The following is a 21,224-nucleotide window of genomic DNA, read 5'->3' as shown; positions in this document are numbered from 1 at the left end:
TCGAATAAAAAATAATGTCGAAATTATGAAATTATAATTTTTGGATGATGATTATGAGTGTGTTAGATTGTATATTTATGAAAATGACAAATTGAAAATAAATTTTATTTGAGAAAAATAAAAGTAGTAGAGGACAACAAGAAAAAGTGATGAAAAATAATCATTTTCAGAGGTTGATTTAATGAATTCAAACGATTATAATCGTATCGTTTTTTTCTCGGTCTAGAAATAAATAAAAATTTGGAATTTACTTATGTGTTTCAATAAGATAAGCATTTTGAGACCAAAAGAAAATAATTGATTAAGCATTCAATTAAAAAATTCTGGTGACCAATTTAGCAAATTAAAAGATATCTAGATTAATCGGGTTTTATCAATGCTTCACATTTCAGTCTCAATTTTTAAATTCAACTTTCAAAATGAATGTCATGAAAATTTTATCTTTATTCTTAATAAAAGTGTATAGGTAAAGGAAAAAACTGAATTTTAAAAATATGCTTTCAATTTGCAATTTTCAAAAGAAATTGTATTAGCAATTGAATATTGTTTCAACGTAATAGATTTTGACCAAGCAATGAGATTTTATTTCCAAACATTATTTATTAATATCTTTTTTATAAATGATGCTTCAAAATATTCAGATGTTGTTACTTTTGAAACATTTGAAATATGCTATAATCTCTCAAATGATTTACGCGCTTTCTTATAAAAATTGATTTAGTTACTATAATATTAAATATATTTTGTCAACAAAATACTGATTTTACGTTTTCAATTAGGATAATAATTTGATTTTTCCTTTCAAAACTCACTCTGAAAATCTTATTCATTTTTATCTTTTACTTTTATCCACTCTTTATGTTTTTCTTCTTGAGATTTTGTAGTTTAATATTCAAAATTTTATGTGACATTCAATTTTTATATTGCCCTCATTTCTAGTATGAGCTATAATCAACTTGTCCAAGACCTTATTGCCACCAGAAAGGTTAGAAAATTCAAGTCAGCGTCCCATCAGAATGCTAAAGACCATAATGAAATCATGAAGAGAGTTAATACAAATGGGGTGAAGATCGATCTTGTTATGGAAATCCTCAAAAATGTATATGGAGGACGTGTAACAGTAGAAGCATTGTTGAACTTTGCAAAAAGTCTTGCAATAAAGATTCATAAGAGATTGGATAGGCTTGCATTGAGAAATAGAAATGCATTGTTATGCTGGTATGCAGAAAACTGGACTCAGATATATCCCCACTTGGGTAGCTTTAATAGATTTATGGATAAAGGGAACTTATTGAATGAGAACTTGCCGATTAGAAATCAGGCAGAATCTTTCATTGATCCATCTGATATCCGTCAGTTATTGAATCATCACTGAATATACTTCTTCTAATGTTTATATATGTACAAACTTACCATTATTTATTCTATAATCAGTAATTTTTATTCATTTAATATTGGCATAGATTCCAATTCGGTATCATGACATGCTATCGATAACAATGGCAAAAAAATAAATGAAGAGGAAACTTAAAAAATCTATTTTTTTTCTCCATATGATGAATTAATCAAAACCATTAGAAATATCATAAATAACGAAAATATTATTAATATTTTCATGTATTGTTTTGGGAAAAATTGTGAAAATAAAAAGCATAGAATAATAGGAAAAATGGGATGAAATCCTGTTAAATGATCTATATACGATAGATGATCGTAATTATGAGATGTACGTGTTGGAGAACATAAATAAAATGGAACTGAATCAAAAAATAAACCGATTATTTTTGGAAACCTGGAAAGAAATAAATGAAATATAAATGCAATAATTTATTAATATATTATGATTAAATATGTTGCGTTGAAATAGAAAGAAAAAATAAGAACTCGATAAAATTATATAAATATTCAATATTTATAAAAAGATTGAATATCTATATGTGAGAATCGTAGATGATTAATAATTGAGATCCGATGAATATGATTCTGAGATAATAAAATTTCGATATATTTCAAAACTGAACTGTTTGTAAAATGGTTGAAACAAATGAAAGGTTGGAAGCTTGTTAGTGCGAATATAAATGCATAATTATTGAACTTTAATCATAAGAAGAATAAAAGTGAAAGGATATTTCAATAAATAATTGTAAAATATTCAAAAATCAAGATATTGAAAAAATGAAATCAACCGAAAATAACGTTTGAAAATATATCTATTCAAAAATAATGAAAATGCATAAGAATAATAAAATAAAAGCTTTTTAGTAAAAATGATTTTGAGCTATTTGATACAAGAGTATTGAAAATTTATACTAAATAGAAAATGCATAAATGATTTAATATAGATGGTTTGAATGTGATTCAATTTTAAATAGAATTTGATTTTTTGAATTCTAATTAAAATCTTTTGTACTTATGAATTATAAATTGGTTTTTCACTATATTAATTCAAAATTAAATTGTGAAGAAGAATTACAATACATAGAATTTATTGAATCTTTCAATACACCTTAGCGGAAGTTTTTATCAATCAAAATTCATATTTTAATAGCACATCCGACGCACATCAAATCATTACATCTTTATATTCGAAAAATTTTTTGATATTTGTGAGCAAAAATAATCAGATTGAATGGAAAACGATAAGATACGTCATAAGTTTATTTCTCGAATATTGAATTTAAATCAGGTGCAAAGAAATATTTATTGAATTGATCTTCATTACCTTTAGATTTTAATACATGAGCTTAAATTTTTAATTTGGGATCACATGCCATTTGTGGTTTTGTCACTTTTTCAAATTTTATTTTCAAAATTGAATTCTTATCAAAAAAAATAGATAAATACTTAACTTTACATAAAAATACCATAAATTTATATTATAAAAAGATGATTTCTTTCAAAATTTTGTTGGAATTTACATTGCTTTCAATATTTCTAATCAATATTTAAAATCAATTATTGATCAGCAGTGAATAATAACTATTATCCTATAAACTATTATATCTTTTTTATTATTTTTCATTTCAATATTTTATTGTAACTCATGTATAACATTATTTTTAATGAATTGTCATTAAATTTACTTAAATTATTTCATTTTTCATTTCAGCCTGCTTTCAAAAATCACGCATCGTTATTTTTTGATATCTAATCATTTATCTATTTGTGTGCTTTTTCACCAATTTTTAATTTCAATGATCATCAAAAACAAAAAAAAATTCAAACTCGAATATTCTGAATGAATGAAGAAGATCTCGTTCTTACCATTATGTCAACACGTAAAACAAGAAAATTCACGGTCGTTTCGTATCAAAATGTCAGAGATCATGACGAAATTATTCATAGAGTTAATATTAATGGAGTTAAAATTGATTTAGTTACAGAAATCCTAGAAGCCAAATTTGGAGGACGAGCAACGGTTGACTCCCTCCTAACACTTGCAAGACATATATCAAAGAAGATCAACATCAGAATCGATCGATTAGCAAATAGAAACAAGCAAGCGTTATTATGCTAGTTTGCAGAGAATTGGTCTCCAATTTATCCATATATCGAATCATATACGCCATATAAGTTTAATTCGCAGGAATCCAAGTTTTCTCACATCGAAAATCAGAAATTAGATGAAATAGATCCTTCTGATATTAACCAATTGCTGAACCAACACTAAATATACTATTTTTGATTTGTTGTTTGTAAACAAACCTTCTCTTTTTTGTGTATTAATGATTCCGCTTTTTCTTCTCAAAATTATTCAATATAATATTTAATAAATTAAAGATATTTTAACGTTGATAGAAACGATAAAATTATAAATATGATGAGAAATCTGTTTATACGATAAAGAAATTTGTGAACAAAGATGATTATTGGATAGAAGATGCTATAAAAGTATAGTATTATCAGAATAATGGTGGATTAGAATGTTTAAAAATTCAAATGATATTTTTAGATTTGAATGATCATCATTCAAAAATTCTAAGCATTCAAATATTTTCAATACATTCATTACGGACTAGAAATGCTATTTTAAAAAAAAGATATTGCATAGTATAAAAATAATTCTCATCATTCTGTTTTGTAAAAATATTAAATCGAAAATTATCTGCTGTTTTATTTGTTTATTATGTTTTATGAATAAAAAATTAAAAAATATTGATTTTGTAAAAAATAATGGAAATTGAAATGTAAGTTATTCGATATTTAACCATTAATACGAAATTTAATATGTCCTTGTAGAATATATATAATCTATACAAACAAATTATCGATTTATTATTACTAATGTGATTTTTTAATTTTAATATCAGCATTTTTCATTTAAAAAAATGCTTCATGGATAATACAATCCCGGTGCATTAAGTATCTTGATCACGATTGAACTTAAGTATATTTATTTGATAATATATAAAGTCAGACATATTATCAATAGCTAATTCCGTATTAACTTTGAAGTGTACAACCACATTTGTTAAATTAGCCACTATGCAAATTTCAAAAATTATTTTGAAATCTATAAATTATTCTTCAAAAATAACAATATTTACTATAAAATCTTAAAATTGAAAAAAATTTGGAAAAAATCAAATCTATACAACTAATCTATATTAGATGTTATCCCTTTATTACTTCACAAAACTTTAGAAATTCATTCCAATCTTTATAAAAACATTTTTCAAAAAATATTTTTGCTCACATATAATTGACATTCATAATTGATGTAATTTATATCAAAAGAATTAAAAATTATTTTACGATCAAAAAATCAAAAGTGACATTAATCATTATCTCTAATTTGGCTGGACAACGCCGATCAGTCAACAATTCCTATTTTCAAACACTAAAGTTTGGTTTCAGCTCCTTTTCTTGAATCAATATCAAACGAGTTTTGCATTTTCACAGATCATTATTTCAGTTACAAAACTTAATAGTTCAAAAGTTGTTTTCCCTATGCCAAACTCCACTACGACATGCCGCTGACATAGGAAATTCACTACAAAAAAAAGTTTTCGATTTCTCTCTCCAAACATCCTTTGCTTTTGACCTACTCTTTACTTACTGAATGATGATACCATTCAGTCAATATAAATAGTCTAGTATTAATTTTTCGATTTACCAACCTTTTATCGTTATCAGCTGGATAACTCTTCCCAAACCCATGCTTACTCATTAATTTAGTCAACCCATTGAAGACTTTTATGTTTTAGTACTTCCTTTTTTACATAATCCAAATTTATACTCTATACAAGCAATGAGTCATTTGCTTTACAGTAAAGAATAACTAAATGTTATAGTACTCTACTTTTTGCATCCAATTTCAATTTAATTTTTAGGAATTCTTTTATTTTTTAAAAACTAAACAGTATCTTATTGTAACTACTATTTTTAAGTGATTACCTAATGCTTTCACTATACTTTTTTTGTCAGATAATAAAAATAAAATTTATCTGTGCTTATTATTAAATAGCTGTAAAAGCAAAATTGTTTTATTTTTCATTCTCAATAGTCATGATGAGTTAAATCGTAAATTATGTAAAGGAAATAACCAAGTAAAACCAATCCAGCGATAGTAGGAATCCAGCCCAAACCAAAACAAAGCCAGCTTCTAAATCTATTTGATGACCAGTATACGCAGGTTAAAATAAAACCTAAGAATGGGATTATTGTACTAAAAATTGCCAGAACGAGCGTAATAGCAGAATCTGATCCATCACCATTCACGTTCGTTGAGGTTTTATCTGGTCCTTGTGGATTTAAACTCACCATCTTATCATCATTTTGATCCAACATTTTCTGATTAATCGTTAATAGTTCAATATTTCAGAATGAATTCAAAGTTCAAGGTATCGTGCATTTTTCAATTCAAATTTTGAGATTTAAGGTTAGTGATCCAATTATGAAAATGTTATATTCATGTGTAATTATTTCAGAAGTCATTTACTCTTTTTCTTATTCCCAAACTTGAAATAATCTGTTTTTGGCAAAACAATTCCGTGAAACATGTAATAAATATAATACACTTTTAAGAGCGTATTAACAGAAGCTTATTTGTTGAAAATAACAAATAATTCTCAGAATTCTAAACAGAATGATATTGACTTCATAACTTCAATCCCAGCTAAAATCTATGGGATGGCATTTTCAAGTCATTAGATTCTTGGAATGAGAAATAATTTCAAAGATTATTGAATTAAAACTCCATAATTTACATACAAACAAAACAACTAATATACACAAAAATTTAATTCCTTAAATTAGATTACTAATTTCGGATAATTTTTTGTTCATTAAAACAAGAAAATAAACATAAATACAGTAAATACATCATCCAAAATCACTAACTATTGATGCACCAAGATCAATTCTATTCTTAAGAGCGTTATTACTTCTATTAATTCTTCTGATGATGAAAAGAAGCAACACAGTAACCAAAAGCATTAAAGCTATCACGAAACCAAGAACAATGGCCGTAATTGCTCCTGCCGACATTTTATTTTTACAATAATTTCCAAATTGGCCATCATTTTTGATCAATTTTACCTTTTTGTCAGAGGAATTGTATTCTTGGCACTCTTGAAGCGCAAGTAATCTTGTTAAGTTATGATCTGAATCGACAATGACACAATAAGCCAAAGTTGTGTTTTTAGCATGGTTCATATTTTGTAGCATTATTCCCACGAAGTTACAGTAGTATTCAACATGAAATTCGGATTGGAAAAATTCAACTGATGACAAATTGAAATAATTAGAATAGGAATAAGTTGAATTATTTGTATCAATGACATGGGAACTAAATGCAAGAATAAATGAATTGGATAAATTTATACCAGTAATAAATTGACTTTTCATGGTATTTATAGAAAATATAGATGATACCAAATCAGTTAATTGAGATGCACATCTCGTAATCGTCGCACTTTCCATATCAAAATTATCAGATTTTTCAATGTTGAAAAGTTTGTAGTACAAACAGTTGGAAATACATATATCACTAATAGAAATGTTGATGTAGTCCGAATATTGTTCAGAACCAACAGGAACAAAAATCATAAAATATCCAAGTGACGCAATATTGTAAAACTTGCAGTTTTCGATCTCGAGTAATTTAATATTAGAGCAGCTAGCAGCAATAAGGTAAATATCAGTCGTTTCGGTGAATTCACAGTTTTTAATTAAAATATTATGGTAAAAACCTGGAAAAGTAAGAGGCTCTTCTTTATGTTCGTTAACATATGAATAGTTTTGCGGTACAAACTCATAATCATGGTAATTTATGATTGGATCAAGCGAAATTTCCGGATTTTCGTTAAATTCGAATCCGGCTAACTCAAAATTGGCGAAACAGTTTGAAATATACTTCGGCTGAGTGTATTCTGTAACTGTGCAGTTTATCATGATCGAATCAGAAATGTTTGTCACTTGAAATTTCGAAATTTTTGAATTCAAAAATTCGATTTTTGTAAAAAATCCATTTTGAGAAGAAAATTTATCGTATGAGCAATGATCTATATATGCATTATGGAGTGTGCTTTCGCTTAATAAAGCTGAATTAGTAAAATCTGATGACGAGATATTGAAATTTGAAGAAAAATGAGATTGTATTGTGAAAAATAATGAATAAGCGTTTGAATTATATGTACTCACCTGATTTATTGTTGCTGATGTTGCAATTATTGTATTCAGACTACCTGCTGTTTCAACAAACTTAAAATTATTTTTGGAAATGTTACAAGAAGATACAGTTAAGTGCATACATAGTGCATTTGTAGGAGTTAAGCTTTTCTGCGTAATGCTAGAATCTGCAAACATACAATTGAAAACTGAAACATTTGCAAAATGATTGTTGACATAAATGAATTCTTGAACAGATCTGTATGAAAGCGAAGACAAACGGCTAAATACACAATGTTTAATTAAAATTTCAGTGTCTGTTGTTCTGATACTTGACACAAAAATCAAATCTTTCAATAGCATTGAATTGTCACTTTTACGATCAGATATTTCATTTCATATAAAATGATAGACATGCATAAACAAGTAAAAATAATTTCCTATTATAAAAAGTGACAATAAGTATGATAAAATTTTGAAATACACTAAATCGAGGATAACATTAATCATTGATTGAATTTGCATTAACATTGAATTATTTTTGAATGTATTTTTGCCCATAATAACGAGATCAAAACAAACAAAACAAAGCAAATGCTATTATTTCAGCAAAGATGGAGTTTAAAGTACACTATTCAATGATTTTCAAAGTCAATTAATAATGAAATCAAATATATTTAAAGTAATAATGCAATTGCTTTTTGTTTACATTTGTAATAAGTTTGTTATATTTATTCAACATAAATTGAAAAATTATTTTCTTTTTCTTTTTATTATATATTTGATGGAAAAATACCTTTTAACATGTAGTGTAAAATCATCACATCATGAAAAATTTAAAATATGATTCGGAAATTAATGATTTATTTTACAAAATCATTGTTTTTTTGATTTAATTCATTGATTTGCATTGAGATATGATAATAAAGATGTAGTGTATTAAAATTAGGAACCATTTCTTCATAATTATTCAAAACGAATACGTTGAAGTGAAAATTCAATGAGCTTTATTTGAATTTACTGATTGTTCTCAAACTAAAATGGCTAAACTCCAAATGGTCTTACGTAGAATCATCTAATAATATTTTCCATAGTTGATTTTTTTATGTTTAAAATTCAATTTTTTAAATCATTCGAATGACAAATATAATACAAGGCCATTCTGATCAATTGTTATAAAAGGTCCGTAACATCACAAAAGCTAGTATACAGAAAATTTCAATGCGCCTTAAAATATTACTTTTAAATAATTGAAAAGATAAAATCAATTGAAAATCATCTAAACACTGCTTCCAAATATTGCTTCTAATCAAAAATAAACCTCCTTACATTTCTTATTTGATTTCGACCTAATTGATTGAGTTTTCCTATTTTCCATACTGTAAATAATACAAATATACAATTTATATAACTTGATAAAAAATGCGCGTGGGTATACAAAATATATACTTCCTTTCAAAATTTTGAATAGTACACAAAACTTGACCCAGAATGTATTGAAAAATTTTAATGCTCAAACAAATTTATCTTGCATAATCTAATTTATGGGGGAAAAAAGATTCATTTCCAAGAATAGGACTATCTCATTCAAGACAGACACTTTTATAATGGAACTCGACAACAATTGCATTTATTTTCCACAATTTTTCAAAATGATGCAAAAATATGATTATTATCAGTTTTCATTCTTACATTCTCATTAAACATATTTACTCATTATTAAAAATCCATTTACAGTTAAAATCGAATTATATTTATATTATTTTTCGAGCAAGTAACAAAATCGACACAATTATTCTTTAATTCTCAGATCAGTTAATATAATTATGTTATCAATGAAACAAAAATAATTTATTCACAAAAAATTTAAATTTTTTTCTTTCAATTCAAAATGTTTCGAACATGAATCAGATTTTAATTACCTTCAATAATAAAACAAACATCAAAGCGAATCCATTTGAATCAGAGATGATTTTTTTTGATTTTTTCATACAAATATTTTTCTGCCTTGATTCTATATTTCTTATTAAATATAAATAAATTTACAATATCTTCAAGTTCGAATAGTATCCCAACAAAAATTGATCAATATTTTTTCTATTTTAGTTCATATTAAAACAACATATAATCATGATATCAATTCATATTCATGCTCGCATTGAATTTTTTTTCATGTTTTCAGGCTCGTCTTTTAATTCTTTAAAAGTTCAATGCTATATATCGATCTATCATAATACATATCCTATATGAACATTTCCTGCTATGGGATACATAATCGTTGTATTATCATACCTTTCTAGTTTAATTAAATTGTCGTTTAGCCCAGATTCTTAATTTTTTAAAAATTATAATTGTAATATCAACATAATGTCCGAATTTAATATCTGAAATACATTTTTCTTCCCAAAACTCATGAGATTTACTATTGTGAATTCAATCTTTGTGTGTCAAAACTCCAACAACCGTTAATTTTCATACAAAATTTGAATGAACCTATTAATACACTCCGAATTTTTTTTTATTCTCCAGAAAATTAATGGCTGATGATCGCAATTGGGTTGGCATCAAACGACGCCGGCTTTTCAGCCCGCAAGATGACAGACGTTTAGAACAGATTATTCGCGAGGGCAACTTCCAAGGATGGAAGAATGTGGCATTGGCTATGCCAGGCTTTACCGCCAAGCAGCTTCGCGATCGATGGCATAATTATCTCTCACCCAGAAATTCTTTAGCTCCATGGAGTCTCGCCGAAGATATTATTATTGTGCATAAAATCAAGGAAATTGGAACAAAATGGTCTCAAATTTCGACATACCTTAGGGGTCGCTCAAGCAACTGCATTAAAAATAGGTGGAATTCGGTTTTAAAAGAAGATAGTACCCTCAATCCATCAAAATATTTACTGGAAAGTCAACAAAAAGAGGAAGAAACTCCACCAGAACCACAAGAAATGGGCGATGATCCACCTAAACAGATTCAGGAACAGCCAGTTAAAAATGGTTTTACTCTAGATCAACGATTTATCGACAGATTCTTTGATAATCCTCCCAACAAGTCAAAGTAACCAATCTCATTCTATATCTCATATTTATTTTATAATTTTCATCTTTTTGTTTTTAATATATTCTGTTTGTAATGCTTTAATCTAACAATGTTATATTTGTTTATTTAGTAAATATGTTTTCTATGCTTTTCCCATATTAATACTTCTTTTTCATGAACATCTATTCCAAAAAATTATCATTTATTCTTTTATAATTGACACACCATAGGATATGAGGCAAAAGCCTTTATATTGTAATATAACCTAAAGGTTTGAACATTTGGTTTTATTTAAAAGCCTCAGACATTTTGAGATAAGGATATCATTTTTTCATGGGCTTTAATTAGACCATCGTAAGAAAATATCAATATATTTTTGCAAACTATGATAATCTCTGACTTTTGGATGCTAATACAAGTTACATATAAATATGAAGAATTAATTATTCGAATCTTTCTTATTTTATTATTCAAGTCTCATTCATTTACGGTCTTATGTAGATATTCCGCTAATTTTACAAAAATTATTGACATTGACATTAAATAATTATTTATTAAACTATTATCCAATTAAGTATCATTATTTTCATATAAAAATATAATCATATCAATTTAATGTATATAATACTATTCATTTAGGAGGTCTTAAGACATTAGGATTGAAATATTAACAGGGAAATTTAAATGGTGGAATAAAAATACATTTAATTAGCAAATGACAATGCAAAACTGGTTAATATCTGACATATTCCTAAATGAATAAACTACAATAAGTATAATATCCGTTTTTCCCTAAATTATCAAATGAATTTACAAAATATCATAGCAATTGATTGACCGTAAGGTTCCATATATAATTTTAAGGCCTAAGGAAAAGCTAATACTACACACATCTTTATCAGATTTCAAATTTTTAATATTGATAATTATCTTTTTTTTTTCAGCTTCTATCGGCGTGCGAAAAAATATTTTTTAGTCTTATATATACATGTAGAGCACATCCTATCTAAATTTCATAATTCCGTGACTCAATTCAATTTTTTAAAAAAGGAAATTAAATTTAAAATAAACCATGTTTAAATTAACAAAACATACAAAATAAACTAACACTAAAATTTTGTTATTTTTTCCGTGTAAACTTAACAATTATATTCAAAAATTGAATATAAAATATCAAATGTAAACTATAGAATTCTTAAAAAAAGTTATGGTTCAACTAAATAAGTGAACATCTTTCCTCCTTTGACGTCAATTTCACCTCTTTCCTTTATATCGAACTGTTGACCGTAAATTAGTTCGTAGACAGGTCTAGAGATGTGCACTTTCATAGGAACACCATGATGTTCCATTTCGTGAGCGATATTAATTGCAGGTCCAAGTATTTCGAATGTTGGTTTCTCTGTTCCAATGACACCAGCAACGATCGGACCTCCTGTATTGATTCCTACTCTTATTCTCAATGATTCATTTTCATTTTCATCGATTTCCAAAATTTTCTTGATAACTTGAGTACCGAATTCAACAACTTCTCTTGCGTGAACAGCTGGTTGATTTACTTCATCAAATATACCACCAGCAGCCATGTAACAGTCACCGATGCATTTAATTTTTGTCATTGTTTTATGACTATTTGTAATTGCATCGAATTCTTTGAACAAAATATTCAACATTCTCATGACATAATGACAATCATGAGAAGAACACCATGGAGTAAATTCAACAATATCTAAGAATAACACCGTGACACTCTGAACACTGAATGATATATTCTTTTCGCCACTTTGTACTCTTTGTACCAAAATTGGTGGCAAAATCGAATTCAACATTGCATCAGATTTCTTCTTTTCATCTTCAATCAATTTTTCATGCATAACATTCATTGTTTGGTTCGTTCCGAAATAAATTCTCTTTCCGCATGCTGTTGTCGTATTGAAATACAAATAAACTAATTCATTGTCACTTTTTGTGTAAATTAAATTGGCATCTTGTGAAAAAACTTTTTCTAAATCTTCACCTTTGAATCTTTCTTCTGTGAAGAATTCATGGATGTTTTTACCTTCCATTTGGTTCTTCTTCATGGAAAACATTGTCTCGAAAGCTGCATTGACTTGAACAATCTTTCCTGTCTCTTCTTCACATACAACAATAACTGTGTCAATTTTGTTGCAAACTTCATTTGAAAAAGTGACATGTTTTGAATGATTTTCTTCATTAGAATTATTGTATTTTCCTGATAACAAGTCCATTACTCTTTGATTACCAATGATGGAAGAAGGTGGACATCTAAGGAATAATCTCAATGTAAATAATAATACTTTCTCTTCATTCTTGGCGAAAACAACAATAATCAATGAAAAAAGAAAAGTTAAAATCAAAAATGTGACAGCAAAATTAACTTGTTTTGATTCTTCCTTTTCAATTTCATCTCTTATCATAGGAAGAATTTGGTTACCTGCCTTTGCGAAGAAAGACTGGTAGAGTTCAACAGGACCTATTTGGAACAACTGCTGCAAGGAGATATCCCTGGGATCAGGATAAATCGGAGGATCACTTGTCATTTGTGCGAAATATTTTTTGATCAATGATGTGCTGATGTATAATTGCTGTCCAGCAGTCATGCAATGGACGGATTCCATGACAGTCTTAGGAGGAGCAATATCGTCTTTGCATTTAAGAAGATTGGAAGCTGTGTTCATGGCTTGTTCCATCTGTGGGAATGGTTTTTCTGCATTTCCGGGTCCTCCAATTCTAATTAGTTGGAAATAACTAACAAGTAAAGGAGTTGTTTCATTGATGAGCTCTATTTCATGATCGATACTCACAATGGATGGTGCCAATCTCCTGGAAGCTGTTGCAAGACCAACTTTGAATAATCTTGCAATAATTGCGAATAAATATACAACAGCACCATAAAGATAGTTGATATGGTGGCTGTTGAATACTAAATTCTTGGAGGATTGCATGAAACAGTTGATAGAAGTGTAATATCCTAAGCAACTCAAAATTACAATGAAAATTATGCAGAACAATATGGAAACTTCGATGGAGGACTTAGAGGAACCATCGGAGATGGAACTGAACAACTTAATGATCGATTCTTCCTGACGATTTAGTTCTGAATCTGAATCAGAACCTTCTTTTCCATCTTTCGTCTTGGAAAGAGAAGCAGAGATTCCACTGATGACAGTCTTTGGTAATGTAGTCAATGTATGTAAGATTTCATATCTGTTCTGGCGAATCTTTCTGACTTGTGATATGAAAATTAGTGGATAAACGATCACATTCAAAATTACCAAAACGATAAGTAAAATTTTGAAAATTTTTTGGTATTTTCTGTTTTCGGATTTCAAATATTCGAGCATTTCATCCAAAGCACTGTTCATTGCCTCTGTAGCAGCATTATTGTTATTTCTAGATGTCAAAGAGTCTGGTCCGTTGACAACTTCTATTGTCATTTCTTCAAATTCAAGTAATTTTCCGACATGTGTTGCCAACATGAAAGAAACCTCTGATACAGTTGTTAGTGTATCAAGAGAGTACGTGTTATTCAAGTAGTACGAGAATTTTACAGAGTTAGAAAACAGTAATTTCCTTACTTTGTCCAAATATTGGTTTCCTCGCTTGAAAGAACGTACGCTTGACATGAGTTCGTTAGAGTAAGATACGTGGGATACTATGTAAGTGATAATATCCCTTGTATCCCTTGTGTCGCCGAATTAGTCCATTGGGAAATTTTGTTGTAACTGTAATCTTCCCATAAATGTCTCTCCTGGGTTCCTTGGATCTTCCAACTCTTGGAAAACAAGGCGCCCGACAAAGCAGTTGAGCATAGCAATGTTATTACGTGTGAGAGCAATGCCTTTCATGAATTCTGTCGGTTGAGAAATTATTTCTGAGAAATAATTGAAGTAAATGATCAAAGCAACGAGAGGAATGAAGATAAGTAATATGTATGCTAAGAATGTGGATGTAATCATGAACGAAATCGCTGGAATCTTGTGCTTATTGATCTGATTTGTAATTTGTTCGACAGATTCGTAGTTTATGTTATCATCTGACATCACAGTAACATTGTCTTCGATTGGTGTCTCTGTTTCGATGACTAATTTTGTGGAATTCTCCATATCAATGGCAAATTCTGGAAGATTAGGGAAAGCTTTGATTCCAAGCTCATGAACTGTATCTTCTTGTAATCTGTAGCCTCTGGCGATCTTGACCATTGATTCTGTGGCTTGCTTTCCTAATAATGGATCTCCTAAAATTTCTGTAACGAATAAAACGTATTGGCGAGATACGAAACGATTATTAGGATATTGCATTAAGAGGAAATTCATCTCTCTTTGGCATTCTGAGACTGATTCTTTAGTTCTTTTGATGGCAATGTTCATTTCTGCAATGTTGCCTTGCAATGTGAGGTCCCAGATGTTTCTAAGTCTGTTCTTTGTCTTGTTGAACATCTTTGAAAGCTTAGAAATCTTATATTTCAACTGTGGAGTGAATTTTGTTTCTCTTGTCTTTGTAATCTGTCCGATACTGCTTAAAACAATGGAAACTTCAGCTGTTCTGAGGTTCATTGCGTTGATATTCATGGCTATGAACTCTAATTGTGTAATTCTCTCTGGATAAATAGCTGTGAACTTTGCATACATAGCCCAAATGTCAACACAGTCCTTCCATTGTTCAACAGCAAGCTTGAAGATGAGTAATGAGCAGCACATTGGGTGATTATACATGAATCCAATGGAAATCATTTCCTTGAGGTAGTTCTTCTTTCTAATAATGGTAATATCCTGTGTATCATTGATTTCGTCCAGTAAACAAAGTGCTTTGTGATCTCTTCTTCTTAACCAAAAGTGGGTCGATACGAAAACGATAATTCCGACGATTATTACGCCCACAAAAAATGGCGGTCCCCACGGTCTTCTTTCAATGCAAGGATAAACATTTGCCAAGCAAAGACAGATACCGAGGATTGAACCGCCAAGTACCATGACCTGGTGCTGATGCTTGATGAATGTGCCACATCTGAAAACTGTTGTTGCGCTGTAAACAAAGAAGAAAATGCTTAAAATGATCATTGCGCAACTTGGATATCTTGTTAAGTATGTTGTGAGTGAAGAAACGAAAGTAACGCAAATGGTAGTAATGTAAAGTTTGTTCTGTGGACTTCCTTCTATTGATTGGAATGAGCATGGTCTGAAAACTAATGAACTTGAGTAAGCTCTGATGATAATCCAAAGGTAGCTAAAGAACTCTGTATTCTTTCAATGCAATAATCTTAAAAACGTCACATTTTTAGGGGCAATAGATTTCATTGGTCCATTTATGTTTATTTCTTGCAACAATCTTGAACTCATTATTTTCCCTAATTCACCAATGATAATCAATACAATTTCATTTATTACAAACAATAATCCAAAGGCCAACATGTCATTCACTCACAAAACATTATTTTCTCAAATTGCTATCACAAGGGCATCAAATATTACAGTTTCATATTTAAATGAACCAAATCTCGTTATTACAACAAATTCGTTAGTAATGGATTATGACCAAACAACAATTTATGAATTTTGGGGATACAACTACTTACAAATTACAATTCCTAACACAGTTACAAAAATATGTTCAAAAGTATTTGAAAATTCAACAGTTCAGATAATACAATTTGAAGAAAATTCACATCTTTCTGTCATTGGTAATTCTGCATTTAGAAATTGTTCAAACTTAAAATTAATTAACTTTTCTTCTAACACTGTAATCACAATTATGGGTAATGTATTCGAAGATTGCCTTAAATTGGAGAATATAAGTAATTTAAATAATATTTTTGATTATTGTTTTCATGGATGTATTAAATTAAAAAATGCTGACATTCGAGAAGGATCAGAAAAGATTGGAGTTGGATCATTTGATAGTTGTTTTTCATTAGAAAGTATTAATATCCCATCAACGGTTAAAATCATCTCCGATTATGCATTCAATCACTGTAACAAACTCAAATCAATCATCTTCACAGAAACTAACTCGTTAGAGAAAATATCAATCAATTCAATTTCTAATTGTGAAAGTCTTTCTAACATCAGTAGTTTTTCATCAAATCAATACAAATGCGAATCTAATACTCTTTACAACAAAAGAAATTCAAAATATTATCTCATTCATCATCTTTGTAAATCTCATGACCGAGTTTTAATTCTTAACTGTGATGTTATCTGTAGTTATTCATTCAATCAAAGCATTCACATCGAAAATGTCAGTATCATATCTAATAGTGTTTCATTGATTGAAACTAATTCATTCAACAACTGCAACAATCTCAAATACATCAACTTCCCTTTTTGTGTTGAAATTGTTGAACCATTTTCATTCAATAAATGCCATTCTATTAGTTGTCCTCTTATTATTGAAAACACATCCATTGATTATCTGAAAACGATTAATCATACAAATAATCAAAGTACACAATAAAAAAACAAAATTCCAAAAATTTCTCAAATTTCTCAAATTTTTTTTGTCATTCTTTTGATGATTTCACTCGTAAAAAGTGTTTCGGATATTTCGGATTAGATTAATGCTTTATATTGATTCTCATACTTACTATTATTTACAAAGATATTGATCAAAGTTGTTATTCAGATGATGGCAAGACATTAATTCATGTAGATGATTCATCACCGAATCTTCGAATATCAGCCAAATGCGAAATAATATAGGGTGTCCAAAGGTGCGTTTAGCACAGCGCTCTATATGAGACTATTAAAGGAGATATATGCTGATTATAAATATATAATAAAAAATATGAATATATGTATATGATGAGTATGTTGTATTTTGGCGCCATGCCGGGATGTAAAATGAATTTTGAGACAAGAGGCGGTTTTGCGGGAAATTTTGGCGGGATTTTTTTCATTTTTTTAATGAATCATAAAGAAAACATCCTCGCTCTTGCAAAAAAATGCAAAGACTGTAAAAAAATCTACGAGACATTGGTAAAATGCTTCGGTATGGATGCTCCTAGCTATTCCACTGTAACGTATCATGTTAGGATGTATCACTTCATGAACAAAAAGGCGCCCATCATAAAAATTGACAAAAAATCGCCGGATCAAAGAAAAATCAAAGCAATTCTTCAAGCGCTAGATGAAGACCCAAGAGCATCACTCAGAAGGATAGAGGAGATGACAAAGATACCACGTACAACAGTCAGTTATTATCTGCACAATTATTTGAACTACAAACTAGCGTATACACGTTGGGTTCCGCACAACCTTAATTCAGTTCAAAAAAAATCTAGAGTCCAATCTTCGAAAGAGCTCCTCTCTATATTGGGTGCGTATCAATCCAAGAAGTTTCGCTTTTTAGTAACAGGGGACGAGTCTTGGTTTCAATATACAACAGAAGCCAAAATCATGTGGATCCCGAAGGATGAAAATCCGCAAACATTCCCGAAGAAAAAAATTGACACACCAATGATGATGTTGTCGGTTTTTTGGGGCGTGAATGGCATCATCGCAATTGATATTCTTCAAAAACCTAATACGATGAATGCTCAGTATCTAATTGACAATGTTCTTACTCAAATTATCAATTCTGATGAGTTTGAGAAATCCAAACAACAAAAACAAAAGTTTGCAATTCATTTTGATAATTCAAGAGTTCACAAAAGTCATAAGGTAATGAATTACTTGGTGGAAAACAATGTCAAAGTTGTTCCAAACCCAATTTATTCACCTGATATTGCACCCCCTGACTTTTATTTATTCGGCACGCTAAAAAAGAGAGCTGAAGGACGCGAATTCGCGAGTCCAGATGATCTTGAAAATTTTGTAAGAGAGCAATTTGAGCAATTTTCTCATGATGATTTAAAGCGTGTCTTTCAAGCCTGGATCGATCGCTGCGAACGCGTGATTGAATCCAATGGTGATTATATTTAAATAAACTTTATATATATGTAACTTGTTTATTTCTATTCGCAGTATTCAGGTTTGTGCTAAACACACCTTTGGACACCCTATACAAGACAGATGCTTTAATAAACTACAATCTTTAGTTTCATTTACATTTGAAGATAACCCTAACTTAACAACAATCGGAATAAATAGTTTTTACTATTGCAACAAACTTACAAGTATTAATCTCTCATCATGTAACAAATTGACAAAAATTTCTGAAGATGCCTTTTCTAATTGCATGCGAGTTACTGAAATCCTTTTACCGAAAGGACTTGTTGAAATACAAAACGAAGCATTTCATCTAATAGTCAAATAACAAATATTACAATTCCATCATCTGTAGAAAAAATAGGAAGATATGCATTTTTCAGTTGCGATAATCTCGAAAAAGTTATTTTTGAACCAGGATCAAAATTGGGATCACTAGAAAATTCAATAATTGGTGGGACTAAGATTTCTTCTTTTGAAATACCAGAAAATGTTTCAAAAGTTCATGGTTATATGTCAAATACTAACATATTAACAACATTAACAATTCATCCTAAAAATAAATACTTAAGGATTGAAAATAACATGATTTATTCATCAAACTTTAGTATCTTATTTTATGTTTTTAACAGAACACTCAGTGATTATACAATTCATAACACAGTCACAATCATTGGCGATTATTGTTTTCACGGCTCTGAAGCAACAACATTCAATCTTCCGAACTCTGTCACAATTCTTGGACAATGCAGCTTTTATAATTCTAAAGTGACTTAAATTAATGTTCCAAATTCACTCACAACTATTGGAGATAATTGTTTTTACCAAACAAAAATAAGTGTTTTCTCTTTTCCAAATTCACTCATAACAATTGGTGATTATGGTTTTGAAAACACATATTTGAAAACATTAATTATACCATCAAGTGTGAAAAGTATTGGACACAAAGCTTTCTATAGGTGTTATAGTCTTATCAATGTCACATTTTAGGAGCTTTAGATTTCATCGGTGATAGAATCTTTTCAGATTGTTCAAATTTTGAACTTATCATTTTCCCTAATTCACCAATGATTGTTGATGCATCATATTTCATTACAAATTGCACAATTTTCGTATACCCAAATGGTTTTGTACGATATGTATATACAAAAGCTAAAATGTCATTTACACACAAAACATTATTTTCTCAATATGCCATCAAAAGAACATCAAATATTACAGTTTCATATCTAAATAAACCGAATCTTGTTATTACAACAAATTCATTAATTATGGATTATGAACAAACAACAATATACGAATTTTGGGGATACAACTATTCCCAAATAACAGTTCCTAATACAGTTACAAAAATCAGTTCAAAAGCATTTGAAAATTCAACAATTCAGGAAGTCGAATTTGAAGAAAATTCACATCTTTCTGTTATTGGAGATTCAGCATTTAAAAATTGTTCAAATATAGAATCAATTCATTTTGATCCTACCATTGTAATCACAATTATGAATAATGCATTCGAAGATTGCATTAAATTGGAGAGTGTTAGAAACATAAATAACATTCCTGATTACTGTTTTCGTGGATGCTTTAATTTAAAAAATGTTGATCTTCGAGAGGGATCAGAGAAGATTGGAGTTCAATCATTTGATAATTGCTTTTCATTAGAAAGTATTAATATCCCATCAACGGTTAAAATCATCTCCGATTATGCATTCAATCACTGTAACAAACTCAAATCAATCATCTTCACAGAAACTAACTCGTTAGAGAAAATATCAATCAATTCAATTTCTAATTGTGAAAGTCTTTCTAACATCAGTAGTTTTTCATCAAATCAATACAAATGCGAATCTAATACTCTTTACAACAAAAGAAATTCAAAATATTATCTCATTCATCATCTTTGTAAATCTCATGACCGAGTTTTAATTCTTAACTGTGATGTTATCTGTAGTTATTCATTCAATCAAAGCATTCACATCGAAAATGTCAGTATCATATCTAATAGTGTTTCATTGATTGAAACTAATTCATTCAACAACTGCAACAATCTCAAATACATCAACTTCCCTTTTTGTGTTGAAATTGTTGAACCATTTTTATTCAATAAATGCCATTCTATTAGTTGTCCTCTTATTATTGAAAACACATCCATTGATTATCTGAAAATGATTAATCAATCAGGAATTCCTATAAGACTTATGATTAAATGTAAGGTCGTTCAAGGATCTAACATCCTACAAAACATTAGAAAATTATATAATAGCTCAGCAAAAATTTTCTTTCGACATCTTTGTAAATAAATCATATTATTTTATATATATAAGGGAAAAATATGTTTATTCATTAGCATTTCATAAAATATTCAAGCTTAATGAAAACTTTTACCGCTTTTTTTTGTGGCTCCACATGCACAAATTATGTGGGCTATAAAATTTCTTGACAAAAGTTAGTACTTTGACTTTATTTAATAAAAATATATTACCTATAAGCATCTGCCTAATTGAGTTTCTTCTTAAGCTCATCAGATATAAAGATTTAGACTCCAAAAACTCCTAAAAATTGAATGACCTTCGAGCCTCACGAAATTAAAAAAATACGTTGTGAACAATGGCATGATTATTATTATGA

At 28.9% G+C, this 21,224-nt stretch overlaps 10 protein-coding genes across 10 annotated transcripts, besides 1 other annotated feature; 6 read left to right on the top strand and 4 right to left on the bottom strand.

Moving 5' to 3' along the window:
- Positions 1-940: 940 nt before the first annotated feature.
- TVAGG3_0683410 (uncharacterized protein) lies at positions 941-1,525 on the top strand (the record flags this gene model as incomplete). The annotated part of the gene is made up of 1 exon (XM_001326979.2): positions 941-1,375. The coding sequence occupies one exon, from the start codon at positions 941-943 to the stop codon at positions 1,373-1,375; it is 435 nt and encodes a 144-aa protein (XP_001327014.1).
- A 1,713-nt stretch (positions 1,526-3,238) lies between these two features.
- On the top strand, positions 3,239-3,517 carry TVAGG3_0683400 (uncharacterized protein; the record flags this gene model as incomplete). The annotated part of the gene is made up of 1 exon (XM_001326978.1): positions 3,239-3,517. One exon carries the CDS (start codon positions 3,239-3,241, stop codon positions 3,515-3,517), a length of 279 nt encoding a protein of 92 aa, XP_001327013.1.
- Positions 3,518-4,794: 1,277 nt separating this feature from the next.
- TVAGG3_0683390 (uncharacterized protein) lies at positions 4,795-5,794 on the bottom strand (the record flags this gene model as incomplete). Its single annotated transcript, XM_001326977.1, has 1 exon — positions 5,500-5,790. One exon carries the CDS (start codon positions 5,788-5,790, stop codon positions 5,500-5,502), a length of 291 nt encoding a protein of 96 aa, XP_001327012.1.
- Positions 5,795-6,196: 402 nt separating this feature from the next.
- TVAGG3_0683380 (uncharacterized protein) lies at positions 6,197-7,965 on the bottom strand (the record flags this gene model as incomplete). The annotated part of the gene is made up of 1 exon (XM_001326976.1): positions 6,325-7,395. One exon carries the CDS (start codon positions 7,393-7,395, stop codon positions 6,325-6,327), a length of 1,071 nt encoding a protein of 356 aa, XP_001327011.1.
- Positions 7,966-10,147: 2,182 nt separating this feature from the next.
- Positions 10,148-10,807, top strand: TVAGG3_0683370 (RNA polymerase II transcription regulator recruiting protein; the record flags this gene model as incomplete). The annotated part of the gene is made up of 1 exon (XM_001326975.1): positions 10,148-10,675. One exon carries the CDS (start codon positions 10,148-10,150, stop codon positions 10,673-10,675), a length of 528 nt encoding a protein of 175 aa, XP_001327010.1.
- Positions 10,808-11,858: 1,051 nt separating this feature from the next.
- TVAGG3_0683360 (guanylate cyclase protein) lies at positions 11,859-14,297 on the bottom strand (the record flags this gene model as incomplete). The annotated part of the gene is made up of 1 exon (XM_001326974.1): positions 11,859-14,297. The coding sequence occupies one exon, from the start codon at positions 14,295-14,297 to the stop codon at positions 11,859-11,861; it is 2,439 nt and encodes an 812-aa protein (XP_001327009.1).
- A 72-nt stretch (positions 14,298-14,369) lies between these two features.
- On the bottom strand, positions 14,370-15,731 carry TVAGG3_0683350 (guanylate cyclase protein; the record flags this gene model as incomplete). Its single annotated transcript, XM_001326973.1, has 1 exon — positions 14,370-15,731. The coding sequence occupies one exon, from the start codon at positions 15,729-15,731 to the stop codon at positions 14,370-14,372; it is 1,362 nt and encodes a 453-aa protein (XP_001327008.1).
- A 298-nt stretch (positions 15,732-16,029) lies between these two features.
- Positions 16,030-17,124, top strand: TVAGG3_0683340 (uncharacterized protein; the record flags this gene model as incomplete). The annotated part of the gene is made up of 1 exon (XM_001326972.1): positions 16,030-17,124. One exon carries the CDS (start codon positions 16,030-16,032, stop codon positions 17,122-17,124), a length of 1,095 nt encoding a protein of 364 aa, XP_001327007.1.
- Positions 17,125-17,366: 242 nt separating this feature from the next.
- Positions 17,367-18,670: a mobile genetic element.
- Positions 17,463-18,590, top strand: TVAGG3_0683330 (Mariner transposase; the record flags this gene model as incomplete). The annotated part of the gene is made up of 1 exon (XM_051242781.1): positions 17,463-18,590. The coding sequence occupies one exon, from the start codon at positions 17,463-17,465 to the stop codon at positions 18,588-18,590; it is 1,128 nt and encodes a 375-aa protein (XP_051089368.1).
- A 993-nt stretch (positions 18,671-19,663) lies between the features above and the next one.
- Positions 19,664-20,896, top strand: TVAGG3_0683310 (amphoterin-induced protein family; the record flags this gene model as incomplete). Its single annotated transcript, XM_001326971.1, has 1 exon — positions 19,664-20,896. The coding sequence occupies one exon, from the start codon at positions 19,664-19,666 to the stop codon at positions 20,894-20,896; it is 1,233 nt and encodes a 410-aa protein (XP_001327006.1).
- Between the last annotated feature and the right edge of the window lie 328 nt (positions 20,897-21,224).

This window comes from Trichomonas vaginalis, chromosome III (assembly GCF_026262505.1).
Source record: "Trichomonas vaginalis G3 chromosome III, whole genome shotgun sequence".
In the NCBI taxonomy this organism is placed as follows: domain Eukaryota; phylum Parabasalia; order Trichomonadida; family Trichomonadidae; genus Trichomonas; species Trichomonas vaginalis.
Note: the sequence above shows the minus strand (reverse complement) of the source record. Positions and strands in the feature narration are given on the sequence as shown.